The 23540-nt window shown below is 41.8% G+C and overlaps 1 protein-coding gene across 3 annotated transcripts in view; it reads right to left on the bottom strand.

Annotated features, from left to right (window-relative positions):
* Window positions 1–17877: 17877 nt before the first annotated feature.
* The window catches only part of LOC131282417 (longitudinals lacking protein-like), a 67166-nt gene continuing 61503 nt past the window's right edge, over window positions 17878–23540 (bottom strand). For 2 of the 3 annotated variants that reach the window (XM_058311878.1, XM_058311887.1), the window contains exons 7-8: window positions 22225–22998; window positions 17878–19718 (exon numbers count right to left, since the gene is read on the bottom strand). In XM_058311878.1, the coding sequence (XP_058167861.1) occupies window positions 18232–19718; window positions 22225–22998 (2261 nt within the window). In that variant the 3' untranslated portion in view covers window positions 17878–18231. The remainder of the gene's footprint in view (window positions 19719–22224; window positions 22999–23540) is intronic. The other variant, XM_058311895.1, reaches the window with a different exon arrangement.

Below are 23540 nucleotides of genomic sequence, written 5' to 3'. Positions count from 1 at the left end.
TTTTCTTTTGGTGATCGTTACCCTAGCGCTTCTCCGCCTAGTGAAATGTTCAGTTCTACCATCTATTCTCTGTTGTTGTCGCGCAACATCGCTCATCATATGGCACACGTAGCTAATGGCTTTTTCGTGTATTTTTTGGAAATGTTTGTTTGGTTCCTGGATCTTCTATTACCACAAAAAGAGCAGAGCAGGTGTTGATGTTCTTTTCTAAAATATTCCAATTTTTAATTAATATGTATGGCAATTGGCCATATTGATCGAATGGCACTACAAAACTAAAACAAATGAGGCGAAACTGAACCGATGTTTCAATTTTGCCTTCGTTCTTTTTACGTTCATTTCAGTTCGTTTTTGGTTTAGACTGCAACACCTTGAAGATGGGCTTATTCACATTGACTTATGAAAAAAATATTGTACTACCAAACTAATACTTTACTAAGCTTTTTGGTGCACTAACCTAGCCTCCGGTTAAGGTACTTAAAAAATGGCAGACGATAATCCATTTAAATAGTAGTGGTAAATAAAAAACAAAAACCCCCAGTTAAAACTAAAAAACAAACTGAACAGTACAAGAATTGAGCAACATTTCATCCTCTTTTTGGTTTGATTAAAAATTAAAAGTGCTCGCGGTTTAAGCTCAAATTAAAACGAAAGCAAACAAACTGATTGGCAAAACAACGGGTGGTTAAAATAGGTTAAAATAAATTAGCAAACTAATTCTAACGTCCCTTTTTGACGTGTCTTTTTTTTTGTTTGTTTTCTTGCTTTGTTATGTGCCCCTCATGAGGGCTTTTGAACCCCGTAGTAGTTATGAACTAAGTTTAAGTGTTTCCAGGCAGAAGCCACACACACTGTTAGTTGGTTGAATAAATAGAGGAAAATATTGAGCTACACTAAACATAGACAAAATAAGGTGCACAGAAACCATGCCAATGACACTAACTGTAAAAACCGTCTTTCAAAACGTCCTACTAAACGTCCTCGCTCTCAAAGCACTCCCGGGCCCCACTCATCTTATATTCTTCCTGCATCACTTTCTTCCTTTCCAAGAGGAGTTTTCATGTACATTTGTAGGGATGCTCTATTGCGTGTGCATGTGCGACAGATTCAATGGTCTGTTATAACTTCTTATGTTCTTTTTATGTTGTCCTTCAATGGTCACTCAGTGGCAACCTAACGAGGCATGTCTCTAATGTGGTTGACTCAAGGTTTCCATTGTGAGTTAATATGAACGAAAATATTAGGAAAGTTTTGAGAAGCGTTGAAAATCAAACAAACATGCGTTTGTTATAACACCAACACGTTAACGGAGGTTAGTTCCCAACAGAAAACGAACAAAAAAATGCCGCATACAGCCTTCCCAATCCTCGGGAATGTGTGCTGCGCGAGAGCCCTGTAAGGTCTTTAGTAGTATAAAATATGTGCACGGTGACTTCCTGTTGTTCCGGCCACAACCCGGCGAATGCGTCGACGTGATAGCCGCGTCGTCGGCTGCTGTTCTTCGGCCGCCACGTCGGTTTCGTCCGTTTTGACTTCCACTTCCGTGATCGCCGCCGGCGGCGCCACCAGAAGAGCGGTGGTAGTGGTGGGGATCGTGGAAGGAGAAGCGATGAAAGAGCCTTGAGAGGACGAGCAGGCAGAAAACGAAGACGACGATGACGAAGAGGAGGAAGAAGCGGAGAAGGAAGAGGTTGATGAGGACGTGGAGACAGCAGCAGCAGCAGCAGTAGTGGCAACGCGCGTCGATGAGGACGAAGAGGCAGTCGCTGCCGCCGCCGCCGCCTGCACCAGGTCTCAGTTGGGCTTGCAGAACTTGGAGTTCAGATGGCGCTTCAGGTTGCTGTGGATGTGCGTTTTGTAGCCGCACATGCGCTCGCAGAAGTATTTCGGCGGTACGCCGCACTCGTTCTTGATGTGACATTTCAGACTGTTCTTCCATTTGTAGTTCCGCCCGCAGCTCTTGCACTTCCACGGCTTGGCGTCGTTCTCGTGCAGGAACACAATCTTCTCCTCCTTCGGCGGTCGACCGGAAGCAACGACGCCACCAGTGCTACTGCCACCGCCGCCACCATTGTTATTGCTGTTCGCCGTACCGCCACCTCCGCCGGTTGTCGTTGTCATGATGGTCATCACGTTACCGTTGCCGGTCGACGCCTTCAGTGGCTTCATGAACGTCACCATACCGCCCGGGGACGACTTCTTCGCCACCATCATCCGACCGACGGCCATCGGGGCGAGCGCTATCTTCGAGGTCGACTTGGACGTTTTGCAGCGCCATGCCGGTATGGTGGCCAGGTTCGCAGCCGCCGAACCGATTGCGCTTCGCTGGGACTTTGGTTGCGAGACAATTGTGCCGGAGGTACCGTGGTTCGGCACCGGGTCCGCGATCGCAATGTACTCGCTGTCGGGCCAGAAGTTTTCCAGCTTGATCTTCGTGATGCCACCACCGAGTGAGCTACCATCCTCCGGGTCGTCCTCTGCCTTGTCTCCTGCAGACGCATTTTATAGCGCACGCGCAAGCAATCATACCGCCACACACGCAACGCGCGGTAGTCATTAGGACAGAGCAGTAGTAGATAGCAGGATAACCGTACAACAGGGGGTGTTGCGTTAGTGAAAGATGCATTATTTAAAATATAATATATATCAAGTAGTAAGTAGCAACAGTGGTTATGTTATATCACATTAATCAGCATTCAGTATAAAATAGTGTTCAAGTGTTGTATTGATGAATAATCCGAATTATCGTCAGATTGACATGTGATAACAAGATACGTGTTTGCAAATTTCCGAAGAGGCGATCACCACGGGGCATGTGTAAAACATTTGGTAGGAGATAAAGAGAAAGAAAGAGAGAGAAAGAGAGAAAGAAATGTTATGGTTAGTTGCTGTTAGTGCCGTTAGTTGCTATGTTTATATTAACGTACTACGAAACGAAGGGTTATTGTTTGCGCTGTCACACTACGATTAGGTGCGCAAAGTTAGACAAAGTAAAACCAAACGGACTGTTGCTTCCGTTAATACCTTCAACCGAATCAAACATTATAAAGCCAAATAAAACAACAACCAAACATATAAGGTACCAGATAACACAGATCAAAAGCACACAACAAAACACAAAAGTCATTGTACCAAACAGAAAATGGTGAAAAACATTGACTCACAAGTGAAGGATATAAATAGAGAGCCGTAAAATGAAAGGATGATTATGAAACGAACGGAGTGTGTGTTTGAGTGTTTGTTTTTTTCCAATGAAACTACACAAAAGATATAAATCAAGAGCTCAGTGGTCCGTTTAAGATAGTGAAGAAACGATTATTATTTGAGAGGACACGGGCAAAAACAAATCCTTTCTTCTACATGCTTTACATTGAGCTCTGACTTGGTATATGATTGAGATAACACACAGTGAGTTGACAAACGTTGAAGGAAACAATTGACGGAATCAGTTTATGTTGGTGCGTTACACAACTTTACTCGGTTCTATTCCAAAAGGCCCATAATGTTATTATAAATACAAAATTTCGTAAACAACCTCACGAGACAAACCGAAATTTTACTTTTTAATAGTTGGTTAATGGTATTGAATGTAGATTAATATCGCGTATTCACGCGATAGAGGAACCAAATCTTGTAGAAAAACAGGGAAATAATTAGCGGACAATACAACTTTGGTTTGTGTATTAGTCATAACAGCACATCGTTGGACAGCCTGATGTCCGTTAGGTCGGCCGTTTCCTCCGGTCCGAGCGATCCTGCTGCTCCAAGTACAGGGATTTATTGATCATTATAACGCCAGCAATACACCGTTGTTTAGTTTTTAGCAACTGCCCAATATTTGGTTATTAGCGAAATTGTCTACACAACCGAACCCTAAACTCCACCGACCCGAGGTAAATAGATGCCATGCTTCTACGAGTTTTCCCTGTGCTGGAACTGAACGTTCAATTAAGGTGGGCAACCTACAAAAATGTGTTAACCATTACCCATCTCCCGCCGCCCATTTGTTCTGTGCACTATGGCTTTTCCTTCAGCGCTCTCCGATCGGTCCGAGTGCTCTCGGGTTTACCTTCGATTGCTTCCGTGTGTGCTGACAACTTAACATCGTTGCAAACTGGACTATTGTTTCTGCTGACGAGATTAAGGTACCTCCTCTATGTGTCCGTGCCTGTACAAAAGGAATTTCAAATTTTAACCTACAAACCGACGTGACTTTAGGTGCCGACGATCAGCGATAATACGGAAACATGCTCCGGGGACACTCCTTCGAATCCAGAGATCACCCGTTTTTGCCACATGTTCCGATGCCACCGTCGCCAGCCCCTTTCGACACGGCAAAGAGAGCGGGAAGGGAAACTATTGCTGGCCGGACACACAGGAAACCTTAGATTACGTCAGTAGCGATCAAATTTGTTACGATTCTGAGTCGTCAAAACACGGTTCCATGTAGAAGCCCAAACCATAGCCAGAGCTGGCTTCCCTTCACTGTCCTCTTCTTTAACCGCAAATCGGGATTTTTCACGTCAGCCGACACGTCGATACTTCTTTCCTCAGCCAAACTTTGCCCACGAACGGCGAACGGCACCTGAAAGAAAGAAAAGTAACATGTTAGTAAAAGGAATTGGTAACGATGCCTTTCATTGCAGTATCCAAGGAGCCCGATCCGTCAACCCTTCCGCGATGAGATACCTAGGAAATAATGAATGAAAAAAAGGGAAGGAAAAGTTAAATGACGTCATATATTGTCTCTTTCGTCCAATGTCTTTTTCACCGAGGAAATAAAGCTGCAACAAAAGATTATCCACGCCGCTATTCATAATTTACACCACATACAACATTACAATTTTTTTCATTATTTTTTGCGTATATTTCTATCAATGCATAAAACAACTTAGGATTTAAATGGTAATAATGTATTAGAATTAATAAAAAAAAACATTCGACCTTGCTACCGATTATTCAATTCAAACGATAACGTTCGGTCCTTTTGCTCATTATTTTCACTGTTGCTTCTACAATCACTATTATGGCTATGAACGCATTTATATGTTTTTTTGCAGTTACAGTTGCGCAATGTTTACTGTCGACAATTTAAAAAGATTTGTTTGTTTGTTTTCCCATTAAAGAGTACGAAGAGCAAAACGAAACATTCGATACAAGAACAGTAGTAGTAACCCCGTAGTAGTAAAGTGTCTTTTTTGCTTGCTTCGGAATGTTAAAACGATCGTGTGATGAGTGAACGCGATCGCTGTCACCACCTGTGTGTGCCCCAAATTCGTTTGTCTTTGCACCGTGTCGGGGTCGTAGATATATTGCGATTGTCCTGTCCTGATCGAATTTTCATTTTCATTTTTTTTCTTTTAAATTAATGAGTATTCAGAATACATAGTTTAAAACAACGAAACAAAGGTAAATAAAAGATTTATAAAAAAAGGCTACCTTTAGACGGAACGACACAGAACAGTTGGAATAGAAGGTAGAAAGTGTCTTTGCTCCTCTCGACCAAGCCGGTGTGTAATTGCTTCTCAACAACCGCTCATGACTTATTCTACTTTTACGCATATGTGTATGTTTGTTTTGCTTTCTGTTTCTTAACCCACTAAAAACTTACAATTCCATGCTTAACGATGGTATGTTCACTTTTTTCATTACATCCTTTTCCGGTTGGCGGAAATCAGAGGAAATCAGCAAAGAAAGCACACTCCTTTACAGGGTGCTGTGTTCTGTTTGCGTGATGACAAGAGCGCTGCACCGCATGGGGGGACCGGCCCCAAATACATACCAGAAAGGATGCAAACATGCATTGTACTACATGATTCTGGTCGTTGAACGGAATTCATGACATGGTGTTTTTTAAAAATTTTGTTTTCCCCAACATGATGAAGTATTTGTTTCCCGAATATAACTTCGACTTTGTCACCTTAGAGTCGCCTAGAACGCAGAATTAAAAGCACACACACACGCACTTCAGCGTATGGAGCGTGAAGTAAAGATGAAAGATGTATGTGCCAATGGCAAACTATTGGCAGTGGAAATAGAGTGCGTAAATAGGGATGGGATGGTTACTTCTTTAAAGCAGCTCGAAATGTGTTTTTGGAAAACCCGAAACAAGTAAGCGTCAGTAAACGCCAGTTTTTTACCGTTAAAAATGCAACGAAACCAGTATTTATGTCATTTACATGAACATGTCGAGCAACACTAAACACGAACGGTTCGTCCCGGTCGATCACACGCTATTCTGTCCCTACTAGCTTTCCCTATGAGTGTCCGTGTAGCGAACGATCTAGTATGCCGATGCGATTGTCAGTATTAACCGTTTGATTCGTAACATCGGACTGCCTGAGATGATGATTTGTCTGTTTGATTTTCTTCTTGCATTGACTCCTTTCCAACCGCACGAAATACGCTCCTCCCTATATCCTATATATTCCATGGTAGAGTTTTGCATTTTTACGCTTCCGCGTTTCATATTGTCCCGATATGCCGATGAAATTTCTATATGGGGGTGCCGAGTATGTTGCTTCCCTGGTTCTATTTTCACCTTGGTGCTATTACCGTAGCGCACGTGTTCTCTCGAGCCTGCCGAACTATTTACAATGAAACGAAAAAAGGTTTTATGGCATGTTTATCGCTGCTGCAATTTTCTTGACCAGCACTTCTCGTGCACTTACTATTTTGCACGCCTTCTTTCTCAACTGCAGCAAACGCGAACCGAAACATAAAAGAAAGACTCAACAATACCGGATTGGGAACCAGCTTTATGACACACAGGTCTGTCTGCTCCTGCATCCTTCTTTCGCTCTTTTCTATCGGCGTTTACGTTCCGTTATAGTGGAATGAACTATTATGCTTCCCCATTCGAGGACATTCTTTTCATTCCACTATGTCCGCATCGCTCAGATCGGATAGACTTTATGGTAAGATTAACACTATGCAACACATCTCGTCACCTCGCCGTCCATCATCGCATATGGGCGCTTGGGATCGATTGCTTATGTCCTTTTTTCATGCTCCTTCTGATCCCACTTCCTTTTCCTTTTTCTAATCTAAATGTATATACCAACTAACTGCTCGACCTATATGCTAGATATCATATCAATTTCACTGAGTGATGAATAATTGGCGGAGGGGGTTCGCTGGGTGTGGTGTGCAGGTATTAGGATTCGGGAGCATACTTTTGTTTGCGGAATGTTACAGCGAAAAAGGAGTTTATTTCGTGGGAAAACAGGATTTGTGCACAAGCTGTGATCATCAAAAAAGATAAATTTACTTCTGTTGCCCCCGATCGCAACCCCAACATACACACACGCACACTTGATCAGCTTAAAAACATGGCAAACATTCGAAACACGCGCCTGGTCAACGATCAAGGCGTTCCTTTTTTTCATTTTTTTACAAAATTGCTTACTTCACTATATACGCTTTGCTCGCCGGTGTAAAGGGGATTGTTGCGCGAGAAATATTTGTAACACCTTTTTTTTCTTGTGAAATTAATCAAATTTTTCGATTTAAACACTCTTTTCCACGAGTGATCCTTTTCCGATCGCTTCTTATGATCAAGTGCGAAAGCTTTTCTAGTTCGATGATAATTTTTGTGTCATTTTCACATGTCCTTCAACATAAACTTTTTGAGTTTTTTGTTTTCTCTGCGTCCTACTGCATTAAAAAATAAAACCTAAACAATACAAATAACAAGTTAAAGAACAAGGCACATATGGTAGGAAACATCTGTATACATAACGCTTATTCTGCGTGATCTGCAGCGCTTTAAATGTGTTTTATACATCCTTCATCACTCTCTGTTTCTCTTTCCGAAACTATCGCGTTGCAATGAACCGATAGTGAGTTGAGTTCATTGCGTTGCCAAATATACTCTCTTCCAAACTCCATGAAAATCTTCGATTATTGCGATCATTCCATCACCATTCTATTTTTTTTTTTTTTTTTTTTTTTTTTTGTCATATTTGTCAACCTGGATTCCTGCCCCTGATTGTGTCGAAAACAATCGAATCCCAAATTGTTGCTAATTTAATTATTTGTCTTGCCCTCTTTTTCTTCCGCCCTTGTGTCTCTTTTCCATTTGTTAGTTATGAATACAAAATGCATATTATTTAGACCTTACATTAGTGCATCGTTCATCGCTAAAGTGAAAAGAAAACTAATAAGAAATTTAACAACACGAAAAGAGAAAGCCCTACTGCATACAATGAACTTCGTTGAGGTAAAACGTTGTTTTTCTTCACTATTAATTAATCGCTGTGTATCGCACTAACGTAACCTAATCCTGTTGCTAGCACCACACACCATACCCGCGCCACAGGCCACCACCCCACCCCGGTCGCGTATCAGGTTTTCCAAACTCCCAACACGTCTTCCGGATTGGGTGGATTAGCGGATGGTGTGTGTGTGTGAGTGTGCGTATGTATAAAAAAAAAACGGTAACAATTTTTAGAACAATAAAATCCTAATAATCTGTCGCCCTTTCAAGTGTAGGCGATTGCCTAATGAGGCTTTGTTAAACATGCGCTGGGTATTGATGTTATGTTGCGTTTTAAAGAGGTTTTAGTTCCCTTGAGCAGAACTTCCTCCGAGTACAGGGTTCTGTTGAATTATCCTTTAATGAATTATTTCAAAAATTCAAAGAAACAAAAAGAAAGACCCCAAAATATCAGTAGTACGTGTCAGTGGATTAAAAGCCATGTGTACAGATGAGTGGTTCAAAACAAACAAAACCGTAAAAAAATATTTAATTATGCTCATAAGGGGAACCAAAAAAACCTTATTTCAGCAAGCTGTTACACTGCACGTGCAATTTACTGCAAAATGCCAGATACTGTAAAGTTAATTTTTTTTCTGATACTCCATTCAACTTGCAAATTTCAAATCCACCGTTGGACTATCCTTTGCATGTTTCTTCTAAATAAATGCGTTAATCTTAAATCAATTCTACGCTACGTTAGACCTAATTTCGGGTATCCTGTGTGTCTTGTTGACTTCGTTGATTTGTGTTTGCTTGTATCACATTCCCATTCTCATTTAAGCGATTCCTGGCTGTGTTCTTTGTGTCAAAACATTTAACATCCTGCAGCAGTTTTGATTGCGATGGCAATATATATATTTATATCTCTAACTGGAATGCTAAATACTGATTTTAGATGTGTAGGAGCACATGTATAACAGACAACAAACAAAACGGTAACCACCCAGTGGTGCAGCACAAACCAATAACGGAACTAAGAATGGCTCAAATGGTGAATACCAAAGAGGTATATCGTGATGATACTGTTGTGCTTAATTTTGCCGTTTGTGCATTTAACATATTTTCGGTCCAAAGCCGGTAGTTTTCGGTACGAGCACGAACTACCTTTTTCTTCTGACGAACCAACCATGTTTTACAGATTATATTGCTTACTCGTATTTAGTACCCATTAAATATTTCAAGTTTCAGTTTTTACGGGAATCTAGTTAGTTTAAAATCAAATTTATGTTCACACGAACATTACTTCGATTTCGCATTTGGAAAAGGGATTTGACCAGGCCATGTCAGCACGACGTGCTCAACTGCGAGCGGGCCATTGAAGAAGAAGGAGAAAAGAGATTTGAGCTTTTGCGTCCAGTGTGGGGATGTTGTGTCAATAAAAAAGTCTAATCGCTGAGTTCGATTGAATGTATTGCGACATTGCCTTTCAGCCGTATTATGAGTATTAGGAGTTTTATAAATCAAGGGCTAACCATTGTACAATATAATCCGTAAAATACGGCAATACGTTGCATGAACCAAATCAATTTCCGCATTGTAAGAATTCGTTTTTACTATCCGAAATGACTAACTGCTACCGTGTTTAATTTTTTTCATTGTTTTTGAGGTCATTTTGAGACCTGTACGTATCGTAATTGAACAGAGGAAAAAAAAAATAATTTTTGTTACAATTTCGCCTCACTATTGTTGAATTGTGCTACAATTCGATTCATTCGGTCTTTTGCTTGGTAGAAATTTATATTCAATCGTCTTTTACAAAGTTGGAATTCATTACATAACAAGATGAAAAGAAAAAAAAATGGAATTCTGGTTTTTGTGTCTTAAATTCACTTACTTATACTCCCTCCTACTCTGGTGCTCTTGGTCAATAAATGGTCCTTTTTTCCGTATCAATATCATATCAATCAGATTGCAAATGGAATGCTTGATTTTGTTGGTGTTGGTTTGTTTTACCATGATCTAACAATATTATATAATGCGTAACTTGCAAACCCGCACAATGTTTATAAAACTCGCCACACCCACTTTTGCCCCCTTGTGTGCGCGCTGCTTCTTAAGCATAAACCATAAAACTCTAACACGATCTCTACTTAATGGCGGGGAATGATAAAGCTGAGTGTTTCTCTGTGTGTGCGTTTTCTAAATCATCATATACAAATTCTTTTTTGTTTTGCACTTTGTGTGGAAGACTGGTAAAATCGAATAGTTCAGTTACAAATAGTGCAAAAATGCGAGAAACGTTTCAATTCCGCTGCTTGCAATCGTTCCCCAACGATGGCATAGATGTTAACTCTCTCTCTCTTTCAGCAGCGTATGATGCATGGTATGGTAAGTGCATAAAGTATCCCCAACGATAGCTCATGCGCCTAACCTAATAGTACGGATATTTCCTTTCTCATTGAACATGATGAGATGAGCTCACATTCCTGCAGCCCTTGCAAAGCAAAACAATTATCATCTAATTATTACGTCTCAAATGAGTATGGGGGTTTATCTGTGCGCATGGGACCACCACCCAGAAAGGGTTCTCTATCCTTTCTTGCTATCAATCACTCACATAAACTCTCGCTTTTCTCTGTCCCCGTTTTGCCTTCCGGTGTGGCCACACACATGCATGCACACAGTATAAAACGGATTACTAGCAATAGGTTCTCTATATCAAAACTCTGTACTATCGGGTGCGAAACACTAAGTCGCGCACATCAAAACTTCACCTTCCTACGCTCTGTATGGCTTCCGATCCTCCGGCTATCCCTGACAAGATCCTGCTTCTCCCGGTTTCGTCGTCCTACTGCCTACCCTTCGTCTTCTTCTTCTGCTCGTGGTTGTGCGATGGCAATGACGTGCACACTCTCCCCCCGTCGTCTCCTCTTGTACTCCACGATTGTTTATGTCCGCACCACACACGACCGCATGTGATGAACGGCGGCTTGGTTTGATTGTTGCTTTGTTTAACACTTAACGGCTAATGGTTGAATTGGTAGCTCGCCTACCTTGCATGTCCGCGCTAACGGCGTACATGTGCCACCTGCTCCCTGTTGCTCCTCCTCAGACGGTATGGTTCAGGTCCAGCGCCAAGCTAGCCGGATCCTCGAGCGCTATCACCTTGTCGCCCTCGACCTTGAAATATCGCTCCTTGTGCATGCGCTCCATGTGCCGGCCGATGTGCATCTTCTGCTTCGCCCGGTACACGCAGTACGGGCACTGGAACTGGGGCTCCTTGCCGCACTCCCATTTCTGGTGATTCCGTAGCGATGATTTCAGCTTGTACGTTCGACCACAGTCCGGACACGCGAACCCATACCCGGAAAGCTCGACGGCCAACTGCAGGGACGAGGCGCTGCTGTTGTTACTACCACCCTCACCGCCCCGGATGGACCCTTCCGCGGCCGATCCACTCCTGTTGTTGTTGTTGTTGTTGTTGCTCGTGTTATTGTTGTTGTTGTTGTTGAGGAGGCTGGCACCCCCGGTCGCCCCGTTGCTACCGGCTGTCCCCGTCGTCGCCGCAGTGCCACCGCCTCCGCCACCGACGGACGAGGACGAGGAGGATGACGCTGACGAGGTGCGATTCACGTTGACCGGGCTCACCGAGAGGTCGCGAGGAAATATCAGCGGATGGTGTCCCTCGCGGAGCGTGGTCACCAGTGGCATGGGGCCACCAGCCGCCGCCATCGAGAGGCGCGCATCCAGCTGGTCCCAGGTAAGGCCGGCTATTTTTGTGATGCTCAAATCCTCCGCTGCACACCGCACGGACACGTGACACGTGCGAAATGCGGAAAGGTAAAGGGGACCGCAAGGGATGCACGATTCGGGATGGGGGATCAAGATATCATACATACATACATACACACACACACACACACACACACACACATTACATTGCACACCAAACGCAAACCGTTCGCAAAGAAGGAATGTTCCATTTGGCAGCAAATTTGTTTGATTGCGTTGCCATAATTGACATCAAAACAAATCGCGCGCGCGCACACACACGCACACAGCAAGCACAAAAGCAACACAACAAACACACACACAAAACATACGAAAAAAGAAAAAAAAGAAAAAACATCAATTAGAAAAATAACAAAATAAACACTATCAAAGGTCTAATAAAGGAATAAAAATTAGAGAAAATAAAAGGAATGACAGGGGAATTGAATGAAATTAACGGAAAAGAAAAAGTACATCACAAATACAAATCCAAGTTTAAGATAAAAAAAAATAAAACAACTCGAAACATAACTTATTCATTGTACAAAGACGTAATTCCAGGAAGAGATGGATGAGTGATAGGAATTAAAAGCTGAATATTAGTGTTAATCCTAGAACACCTCTTAAAACCAACACAAACAACAATGGCATTGCTTGTTTCAGCTGTTTGCATATTTGTGTTATACATTCAACCGATAAAGAAAAATAAAGAACGACCAGTAGGGGTTTCGCCACAGAAGTAAAAGAAACAACTTTAAAAAGCTTAACACACTAAATAAAAATTCTAGCTGCCGTTCTCCTTATTAACACGAAAGATTAGTAAAGTTAATGGACAAATTTACAAGGCACCTGAAATTGTACAGTAAATGGAAAGCATTAGCAAGTAACATAATATTGCAAAAGCCCTTATCTGACACGCTTGGCAGAGCTTAAGCACTCAACAACGAAAATACAACGCCGAACTAACGAAGTCGAAAACATGATGTTGTTTTGTGCTTTTAATGTTTGTTTTTTTATAGCTTACTGAACTACACACTTGTTTCAACAAATGTTTCGTATAAATATAAAGAATTATCTTGCACTTTTTCTGTATTTCTTTTGGCATAAGTTTAATATATACCCCGGCGGTATATACTACTCTCGAAGAGATATGATAATATTGCACATTCTTGAAGATTAATATGGCTCTACATGTTGATAAATATGGCACCACTTTGCGCGTACAAATTACAATTATTCTGAATAATGCTGTACACCAAATGATACCTCCTGTCGAATCCGATTCAAAAACACATTTGGGGTTATTCTTCTGTGTTTTTATCTCAAACTACAATTGGTAAACAAAATACTTTGCTAATAGCTATATAAATTGATTTATGTAATGTTCCATATTTCTTAGGTTTTTGGTTTTTGTTTCGTAACTTTGAAATCCTTAACCTCTCCAGCTTAATCGGGAGCACACTAGGAGTTCGTTTTCCGAGTTTACTTGTCAATTTGGCACGTGTTTGTGTATTTTTTTTTTAAATTCGATCATATATTTAATGCACCTTCTATGAAGCAAACCATCTATAACTCAAAATTAAATTTTAAATCTCCATAATAACCATACAAAAAAAAACAATTTAAATTTCAAAAATTTCACTAAGAAAAAAAAAGATTGTGCTTTGGAATGTACAAAACAAATGAAAGCGATAACAGAAGCAAGCTTTGCTAAAATGCTTTGAATAAATAATTCAACCAAAACAAATTCAAAATGGATGAAGATAAAGCTTAAAGTAGACAATGAAATCTGCTTACTTTGTAAAGGAATGATGAAAAATATTATTTTCAACAATGAAAAATAATAGCAAAATTTATAACGATTTATAAGAAGGAGGACACCCTACGTAGCTTGAGAAATGCAATATAAAATGCAACTAACAATCAAATGATCAACTCTGTTGGTGGGTTGTTCTTGCTTTTGTTCCAGGCGTCATTACGACAGAACCGGTGTGTTGCTGGTACTAGTACTACGGCTACTACTATTGCTGCTACCTGCTGCTAAGGCACTAGTGTTTTCAGTTGGTTGTAATCGACTTCCGGTGGTATCCCGGTCTGGGTCGTTACTACTACAAACCGCGACGACGTTGCTGTCAGAGTTAGACGCAACAGTGGCAGCGTTACCACCAATAGTTTTGGGATGAACGCTGTCGTTAGGACTGTCATTGCCTGCCGGCACGTTATCATTGACATCGAATTCAACTATGTTGGTCGGTGTGATACGCATGGCGGCAGTGTCAGTACCGCTAACGACAGGTTCCTTGGTACTCGTGCAAACTGTAGCCGCTACGTCCGCCAGCACGCTTAAGGAACTCGATGTCGCAACCGTCGTTTCGGCTGGAGGATAACTAACACCGTGCGGGAATGCTCCGATTGCATTCCCGCCAAATGGTTCTTCCTCACCATGCTTGATACGGTTGTGCGTCTTAAGATTATGTTTGTATTTGGTAGCGAAATCACAGTGGCCACAGTGAAACTGGGGCTTCACACCGCACTCTTTGCGCTCGTGTCGCTTCCAGGTGTATTTGGTGCGGTACAGTTTGCCACACTGGCGACATTTGTAGACCATATTTCTCGTCTCAGCCCCGACGACTACGCCAGCTGCCACTGCCTCTTGTAGCTGCTGTAACAACTGTTGTTGCTGCTGCTGCTGTTGCTCGGCTTGCTGCTGATAATGTTGCGGCGCGTCCTCACCACACTTCCCGCCACCATCGATCCGGCCCGATCTGCCACCAAAGGCTTGGGAGTATTTGTATTTGTTTTCCAAATATTTCCACATTAGCCACGACTGGCTAGACGAAGGAGTCGATGATGGTGAAGGGGGTTGGTGTAAGGATGCGGCATTATCGCGCATACGAGACAGCAACTCTCCCGATGGTCCCACGGTCGAGGCGTAGGCAGCCACAGCCGCAGCCATTACTACGCTCGACGTCGTTTCGATGAAGTTGCCTGAAAATGCGGTATAAGTTGAGGAAGTTGATTTGGTGAAAAAAGAAAAGGTGGAAGGGGATTGGTGGGGATAAGGTATTAAATATGGGTCAGAAACGAAACGAAAAATCAGAATTAGTTTTAATCTAAGACCGTTCATTCATTTCTTGATCCTGGCAATCACTACTGCTTCTAGCAGTTTTTCACTTCAATGGACCAGACAATATCTCAAATGTCTTTGCTTTGGTTTCTATCCTCGTCCAGAACAGTGGTTTACCTGAAAAAGAAAGAAAGAAATCATGTTAGTGAAATATTTTTTTCAATTAATTTGTTTTTTTTTTTTGTAAACCGTCAACCTAACGACAAAGAAGAAGAAACTTGTATAACGATCCCTGAAGGATATCAGGAACATGAAGGAAGGAAGGAGAGAAGGAAGGTAATGAAGGTGTAATGACGTGTATGCTGATCGACACAGTAAAGGACATACATAAAAATGATAAGAGATCTAGCAACGGTCACATAAATAAATAAAAAAATAAATGTCGACGTCTTTACAGATCTTTTCGATTTTTCTCACATTCACACATTCAACGCCTACTGGGGCAATCGCTTTCTTACAACAACAGTTCTGTTCATCCACTTTCACACAAGCTCACACTCACAACAAGTCTTAGGTAGTCACTGAATCGGGAAAGGGAGGCTTTGTGATATTTCATCACTCTAAGTCCATTGCACTTATTCGATTTTTCCGTTACAATTACACCGTAAATAAAAACAAAGTCGATTACATGGCTTGTACTAATAACTTGTTCTGTGTTTTTTGTTTTTAAATGTGTTAAACTTACGCGAATATTTTGTTCCTGCACTAATTTTACTTTCCTTTTCCCACTAACATCCGGTAAATTTTCATGATCAGCTAATCTTTTTTGTTTTGTTTTCTTTGTTTCATTTTTTTCTACCATTCTTTGTACTCATTTAGAGTTGCTCGGGTGTGTGTGTGTGTGTATGTACGAGTGTGATTTGTATAATTTGTTCAGTGTTTTTTGTAACCTTTCCAACGTTTTTCCATCGTGCAAATGATGTTATAATACGTTCACATTTACTTGTACATCTTCGAGTTCTATTAGTTACACGTTTGTAACACATAGCCGCTTAAAATATGGATTTTTTCCTGTGTCAGTTTTTTTTATGTTTTTTTTTTCGTTTTACTTTTTCTGCACTTTTCAAATTAGCACACAAATTTAACCGTGGTCCCCTCCCCCCACCCCTCCTTCAAACACGGCATCGATATTTGGCTTCATTTTGCTGCTTGTGGTGTGTGCTTAAACTTTTTCTTATCTTTTTATATATAAAATACGTGTTCTTGAGTGGCATCCATCCTATACAGAAAATAAATGTTGATGCTAATCGTTTACACGTTTGCTACCGTCACAAGGATACGACAAAGGATCATATACTTCTACACTCTCTTAAATTACATACTTTTTACTTTTTTCTCCTGTATTCAACAGTTGTTTTTGCATCTTCGCTTATATTCTTACACGCATTTTACTCTAGTAACTGATTTGTTTTAGCACGATTCTTACTCCCATTCCGACATTTGAATATTTTCATTCCTTTTACTTTCATGTGCTTTTTTTTGTATCTAACTCTCTCTGTGGCTCTTATGAAGCTCCTCCGTAAATAATTTTGTGTTCTCTTGTAAAGAACATTGCTCTCTTTTGATCTTTTCTTATAATAATATTATATTCTCTTTACGGCAATATTACATCTGCTTTGTTGCTGTTGCTTTTCTTTTCCAATGCAGATGGATTAAGGTTCAGCAAAAATAGTTACTCCTTCTGCGAATCTTAAAGATGGTATCGGGTGTTGAGCACCTTCCCATCATATTTTGCATCGCCCACAAATGATTTGTAATGATTGAAAAGGGGAAAAAACAAAAACAAATTTTTGACACAATCGATATAATACGATGCCAATCAATTCTGCCACATAACTCCATACAAACATAAAATGCACTCTTAAATCTTCCGACAGTTGTGTAATGTTGTATAATGTTAAGGAGTGAAGTTTACTTTAACACACACATTTTGATATTATTTACCATTTCATTTCTTAACAATACGTTCCAGAAATGAAAGCATTCCAGTGAAAACCTTCCATGCCTTACTTTAATCGATACGATCTGCGATCCTATGTCTAAATAAAAAATACAATAAAGTATACACACAGCACACCCTTCTTTACCCAAAGCATCTGCGGATCCGCTTCGCTGGTGTGTGTTTTTGCGTGCCAATTTATGTATCGTATAACGATAATTAGACAACTATCTCAAACGCAAATGTATGTAAATGCTGTTGTGTAAACGTTCACAGTGCAAAAACCGAACTTTGAAATGTAGCAGAACGAGAGGGGACGATCGTGTCGATAAGTTGCTCACTCCTTGAACTTAAGCTTGAAAATGGCAAACGCAACAGAGATAAAGTAAAGTCGTGAACTAAACTGCTATTCTACTAGAGACTATTATTAGCGCACACCGGGACACACATACACTTAAGCTTAAACGGTACATCAAACCGATAGATAATAGTCATAAGTAAAATACTTAAATCATTTAAACTGTCACTGATCCAGCTAGCTATAAGAAAGGAGAGCAGGTTAAAAGTAATGCGACCGGGCCACGTGACGACGGGCCACGCTCCGTACGGACGCGATCGGTCGCAGCAAATTTGGCTGTTATGCTTTACGATTTAAAGAAAATCCGGTTTCCATGGATGGCAAAATCCCCACGAATAAGGAACGAGGAATGGTTGGCAAGGAAGGGGTCGGGAAAATGTTATGTCCATTGAAGCAAAGGATACTATGATCTGTATATTTCGATTTGTTTGTGGATCTTTAAATTCCTGCAGTTATACGTTTTCAAAACGATCAAATGCGTTTTAATTTTTATGTTTTTTTAAAATGACTGGTGATCGATTTTAACCAAACGCAAACAACCAAAAACTATCCGATTCATGATCGCAACAATGAACCATTTCGTTTAGACACCTCGTTGTAAAATAATATCATTCTACAAGAGAATTGTGGTACAGAAAGTTTTCGAAAGCAAAATCTGTCCAGTGAGGTAGAAAGAAAAGTAATTTCAGTCGGTTGCACTTTGCTTCATAGGCGATGGAAAGTAATGTGAACCCTCTACGCCGGGACACACTTTTGCATCGGGGATGGTTCGAATTGATTTTGGTGGAGGCTGTTTAGGATGTGGGGCGAGAGGAGAGCCGGCGTACCGAAAAGGATTACATCGAGTCACGCGACTTGTTCGACTTGCGGCGACTCTCGAGCTGCGGCATGTCGGCGTGATGCTTGCGTATGTGTACACCGAGATTGCCACGCTGTTTGGCTTTGTAGCTGCAGTACGGACACTGATGGGACGCCTCCTTGCCACCGCACTCGACGTTCTCGTGGCGACGCAGGGTCGACTTCCAGCGGTAGCGCTTGCCGCAGTGCCGGCACACGTACTGGCGCACCTCACCATCGTCCGTGTCACTTACCATCGACGAGTCGTTGACCGTGTACTCGAACTTTGTCATGATGTTGGTGTTGGCCAGCAGCGCGTACTTGCTATCACCGACAGCCGTGTTCAGCAGCTTCGAACCACCGCTCGCACTCGAATCCGACTTCCTGCCCTTGCCACCCTTCTGCGACAGATCATCGTCATCGTCGTACATGTCGTCCTTCATATCCTGATCACCGTCCTCGTCCTCATCATCGCTCTGAGATCCGTTGTTGTCCAAGTCCGATGGGGAGGCCTTACCAGTGGCAACCAGTGCCACCGTTTGATGTTGCTGCTGCTGTTGCTGTTGCGCGGAAGTCAGATTGGTGGCTGCCTCGGAGGCCGCTGCAGCAGCCGCGACCGCGTTGCTAAAGTTTGTCTGCACCTCATCGGACAGATCCATGTCATCGATCACCGAGTAGTCGAGATCGTCGATCATGCCGGGCGGAAAATCGGCACTCTGCGAAGTATTCGAGCCGGACGTCTCGTACTCGTTCACCGCGGTGTAACGTGTGACCGAGTTGCCGCGCCCAAGGGCGGCCGCGATCGGGATTTGCTGGATGGCACTGATCGCGGTCAAACCGGCCGGGCCTCCACCACCTCCTGCCGCTATCGTGACGTGCTGCTGTGGATGCTGCTGGACCCCGCCGAGCTTACGTGAGAGCGAAAAGTTCAAAAGCTGCCGCTCGGATACGGCCACGGTGGTGGTGCTTGTTGGCACATCTTGCACCCGTGCTGGAAGACGCACTTCCTGCAGCACCGCACCGGACGATGGTGTCACTGTCGGGATGGTTAGAATCGGCAGGGACACCGTGGAGGAGGTTGACGATCCCGTACCAGCAGTGATACTGCTCTGGAAAGGGTTTTTCAAGCGCGAGTACTTGATGCGCGGATGACCGAGCGGTTTTCCCTGGGTCACAGAGACCAGCTTCTTGCCCGACATATTAATACTCGCTCCGTCCGACCCGCGCAACGAGTTGGACGACGGTACCAACTCCGGTGCACCACTACGATTCGGACCAGCATCCATTTTCATGATCGAGATAGTGGTCGGCGATCCACCGGCGTTTGTGACTATCGCTGTTCCTCCCGAGATACCGCCGCCACCCGGAGACGAGGTGATGCGCTTGCCAACGATGGCAGTCGTCGACGCAGGTGCAAGGGCAGGGACACCACCAGCTCCTTTCAATATGGCGCTCGTCGTGGTCGTAGTCTTGAGCGGTAGGATATCTGTAGTAGTAGTAGTAGCACATGCATGAGAGGTGTTCCGCCGAGACCAAGAAGACCAACGGACACACACAAGGGGACATAGCCAATAAGGAGTAAAAAAGGGGAACGGGGGAAGGAAAGAGAAATAAGAAAGAAGAAAAGATGACCATTAATACAAGTGATTCCACCACCATTTTGATGCTCGTCGGTTCTCAAACACTCGGATAGTACGAGTGCCTCAAATGGCACGCGTATCAGCAACAAACACACACGCGGATACGGAGGGTGTTTACAGGGTGGGAATTGATCTATGCGATACCAAACTCACTGCCACACAACACACAACAATCGATCGCGACGCAAATGGTTGGGGTTTTAACTTCCCCCCCTTCTGTGCTCATGCGATGCTTTCGATAAGTGTATGTATGTGTGTATGTTTATGCTAAGTGAGCTGATAGAAGTTGTGCTCAGCTCGACATAGTTAAATGCCGAACTTGCAACATTCGCACGCACAATACTCTGTAATAGAAGGATATTCTAGAGAGGAGAGCAGTGTGATTGGATTGTGTGAAATTGTAGTTTGTGTAATGTGTTTGTGTGTGTGGTTGGTGAAGTAGAGGATCTTAAATGAGTGTATTGTATACTAAATCAGTTCAGAAACGAAATTCGTACAATATGCAAAAGGAATAAAAAAAAACAAAAAGAGAAACCAGAGAAATAAAACGCATTTAAGCTGTCATGTCACAAGTCACTCAACACGATCGTTAGAAATATATAATAGAAAACATGGCTTCAAATACTATGATTAGTAAAAAAAAAAGTAGTAGAAACAAGTATAACAGAAGTAGTGGCAACGATCATTGCAAACGATAGCAATAGCATTAAAGTTGTTGTTATAATAGCAGATTAACTAGTCAAACAGATTGGTAAAATACTAGGCAAGCGCGATTAAAAGAATATGTTGTGTTTGAAAATGAAAAGGCTATCGAAAAGAATAATAAGAAGTCACGCAGCACACTAAAACAATGCTTCAAACGCAATCGTAGGAAAATTATATAGGTATAATAATAGCATTTTTAAGGTGCTTCTATTATTCACCGGAACCGAAGAATAGTAGAAACACACTTGAATGGCAACAAATTTCGATGCGTTATTGCATCGTACCAGAGTAATATGAGACTTATAAAATGATAGATTAATAAGTGAAATAACGAAATCCCACCACAGACAGTAAAGGATACCCAAGACCGACGAAATAAATCATATAAAATACCGCAATACTTCGTGATGAAATTAATATCCATAAGAGACAAACGGAAGGAGCGAAAGAAAAACGAAACAACAAACCGCCGATGTAATGTTTTATTTGATTACGATACACAGCACCCAGCAGCCCAACGAAAGAAGGTAAAAAAGTAAGTCAACAAACCACCAGTCGTCGAAAATGTGTGAAACTTTAGTAGAGAACGAAAGATAGAGAACCCGGTTAATATAGCCAACTGTATTCCCACGATTAGTCAGAAGAGATAGAGTAAGACGGGAAAAATTAATTCCCAGTCATAACAACGTTTGAAGAAACTAAAACGAATACCGGGGATTAGGTTTTACTAAATATTTTCGAACAAATACCATTCACCCAGGTTTAGTGAGTGAAAAATGCTTTAAAACAATAAAAGTACAAAAGTTCGAAAAGAAGAAATAAAAATCTTTCCTGTTTTACAAAACTTTTGCACTTTCTTTTGTTTCCAAAAAAGAAGGAAATACTGAACTAAGTAATTATTAAAACTACCTTTCCATAACGTTGTTAGTGCTAATCCAAAACCAACGAGGATAACTTTCATTTCAAAAGATAAAAGTTATTCCAGAAACAAATTCAAAACAGCACTCCTTCACAGCACTTATCACAAATTTGATATAAGACTCATTAAAGAAACATTTAAATTGTTCAAATGCAAAGATAAATGTGGAAAATCTTGTACAAGACTTCATAAATTCAAAGAAGTATATAAAACAAAATATGACAACTTAAACTTAAAAAAAACCACCACTATAAAAAGCAATAAAGTCAACATACTAAAATCACAAATAACAAAGAGAAAAAGAAAGGAGCGTTTATGTTCGTCTGTAGGTGGTTGAGACGTCATAATGGTTGTGAGAGCTATGTGAAGTGATGTGCTTGTTTTGCTTTTAGACGATAAATAATGTTTTAATTTTCCAATTCACAAAAAGTGGAACTGGAAATCCCACAAAACCATGTCCTGTTGCCAACCATGGACATGTTTTGTTGAGAAGAAAAGAAGAAAGCTAAGGTGTAAAGTGACAGATAATTGTAGTATATGTGATAATGTTGTTCGTGGTATGTAGTGCGTTTGTGGAAAACTTTCGTTTTTATTTCCTCCGGCGACTCTTCCGGTTTTGATTGTTTGAAGAGATAGTGCAAGAGAAAAGGGGGTTTAGTGTGTATGTGGTGTTGTTGTGAGCGAGAGATGTTTTCATGAGGGTGTGTTTGTTTTTTTGTTTGCATTACCGCACTCATCGAATATGTACGTCGTTGCCGTGGTTCCGTCAGGGTGCAGCTCCGTTTGCTTGATAATTTTCTCCTTCTTCAGAAGATCCTCGAGCCGCACGGTGTCGATCACGGTGGTGGTGGTGGTGTTGACAGCGTTGCTGGTGGTAGTCATGCCACTCACTCCGCTGCCACTACCGCCGTCACCGAGTCCACTACCGGTCGCCACCAGTGTAGCGCCACGCATCGGTAGCACGAGCGATCCGGATGCCGAGGACATCGGTTCCGGATCGGGATCGGCCGTGAAAAGGATATAGTTGTTGTCCTTCTTCGTGACGACGATGTTTTTGCTCTCTAGCAGACAATCGTTCAGCACGACAGGGGTGGCGTGGGTTATAAGTGCCGTAGGTACAATGCCCGAGCTGGTGGTGGTTGTGGTGGCGCTGCTGCACGTCGGTAATATGCCCGAGTCGGGGGCTAGCGTTATCGATATCGTGGAATTGCCATTACCACTACCACCACCACTAAAATTGCCGCTTGCAATCATTGCATTTTGCAGTCGAGCACTTTGGCGTAATTGAACAGGCTGTTGTTGCTGCTGTTGCGGTTGTGACGTGTTGCTTATATACGAGAGATCCTCTTCCTCAACCAACAGTGCCGGCTCGGAGGTCGTTACCGTAATTGTTCTTATCTTTTTCCCGCTGGACGTATTGCCACTTGCTGTACTTGGTTGCTGATCGGAACCACCCGCTGCGATTTTCTTTGTCAGGATGCGCACCACTTTTCGTTTACCACCTGAAAGGAAACGGAGAAGAAGGCCGTATGTTAGTGAGGCTATTGTCCCTGGAGCACTAGCAACAAACAAAAATAAAACAGCGACGAAAGGAATTATTACTGCATTCACCAACTCTACAACGTTCTATTCTGTATGCTAGTTTCAGTGTGTTCTTTGTGTAATGTTGCATTTCGAAAGGCACCTTTAACCTTTTATCAACTCTAAATGTTGTGATTTGGTACTTTATTATTTTATCGAGAAGAAAGAATCTTCTTTTGATCTCATAAAGATCATTTTAGTGATCTCACTGTGTGTAGTGTTCGTGACTGTGTTCTTTATGTTGTTCAGAATATTTGTTCACCATTTAATTTGAGGTTTTACTTACAGAAAACATACATGAAACCAAAGGCACTTTAATTAAGAATTTATGTAGCATGACAAAATGTTGCACAGTACTAGAGTTCAACGTTGATAAACCAAAAGTAAGATGAAACGAGACGGCACGAAAAACAATGTTTACTTTTACTTGAGTCAACCGAAACAGAAACACAACATTCGGTTT

Source organism: Anopheles ziemanni, chromosome 2 (genome assembly GCF_943734765.1).
Source record: "Anopheles ziemanni chromosome 2, idAnoZiCoDA_A2_x.2, whole genome shotgun sequence".
Lineage (NCBI taxonomy): Eukaryota > Metazoa > Arthropoda > Insecta > Diptera > Culicidae > Anopheles > Anopheles ziemanni.
Note: the sequence above shows the minus strand (reverse complement) of the source record. Positions and strands in the feature narration are given on the sequence as shown.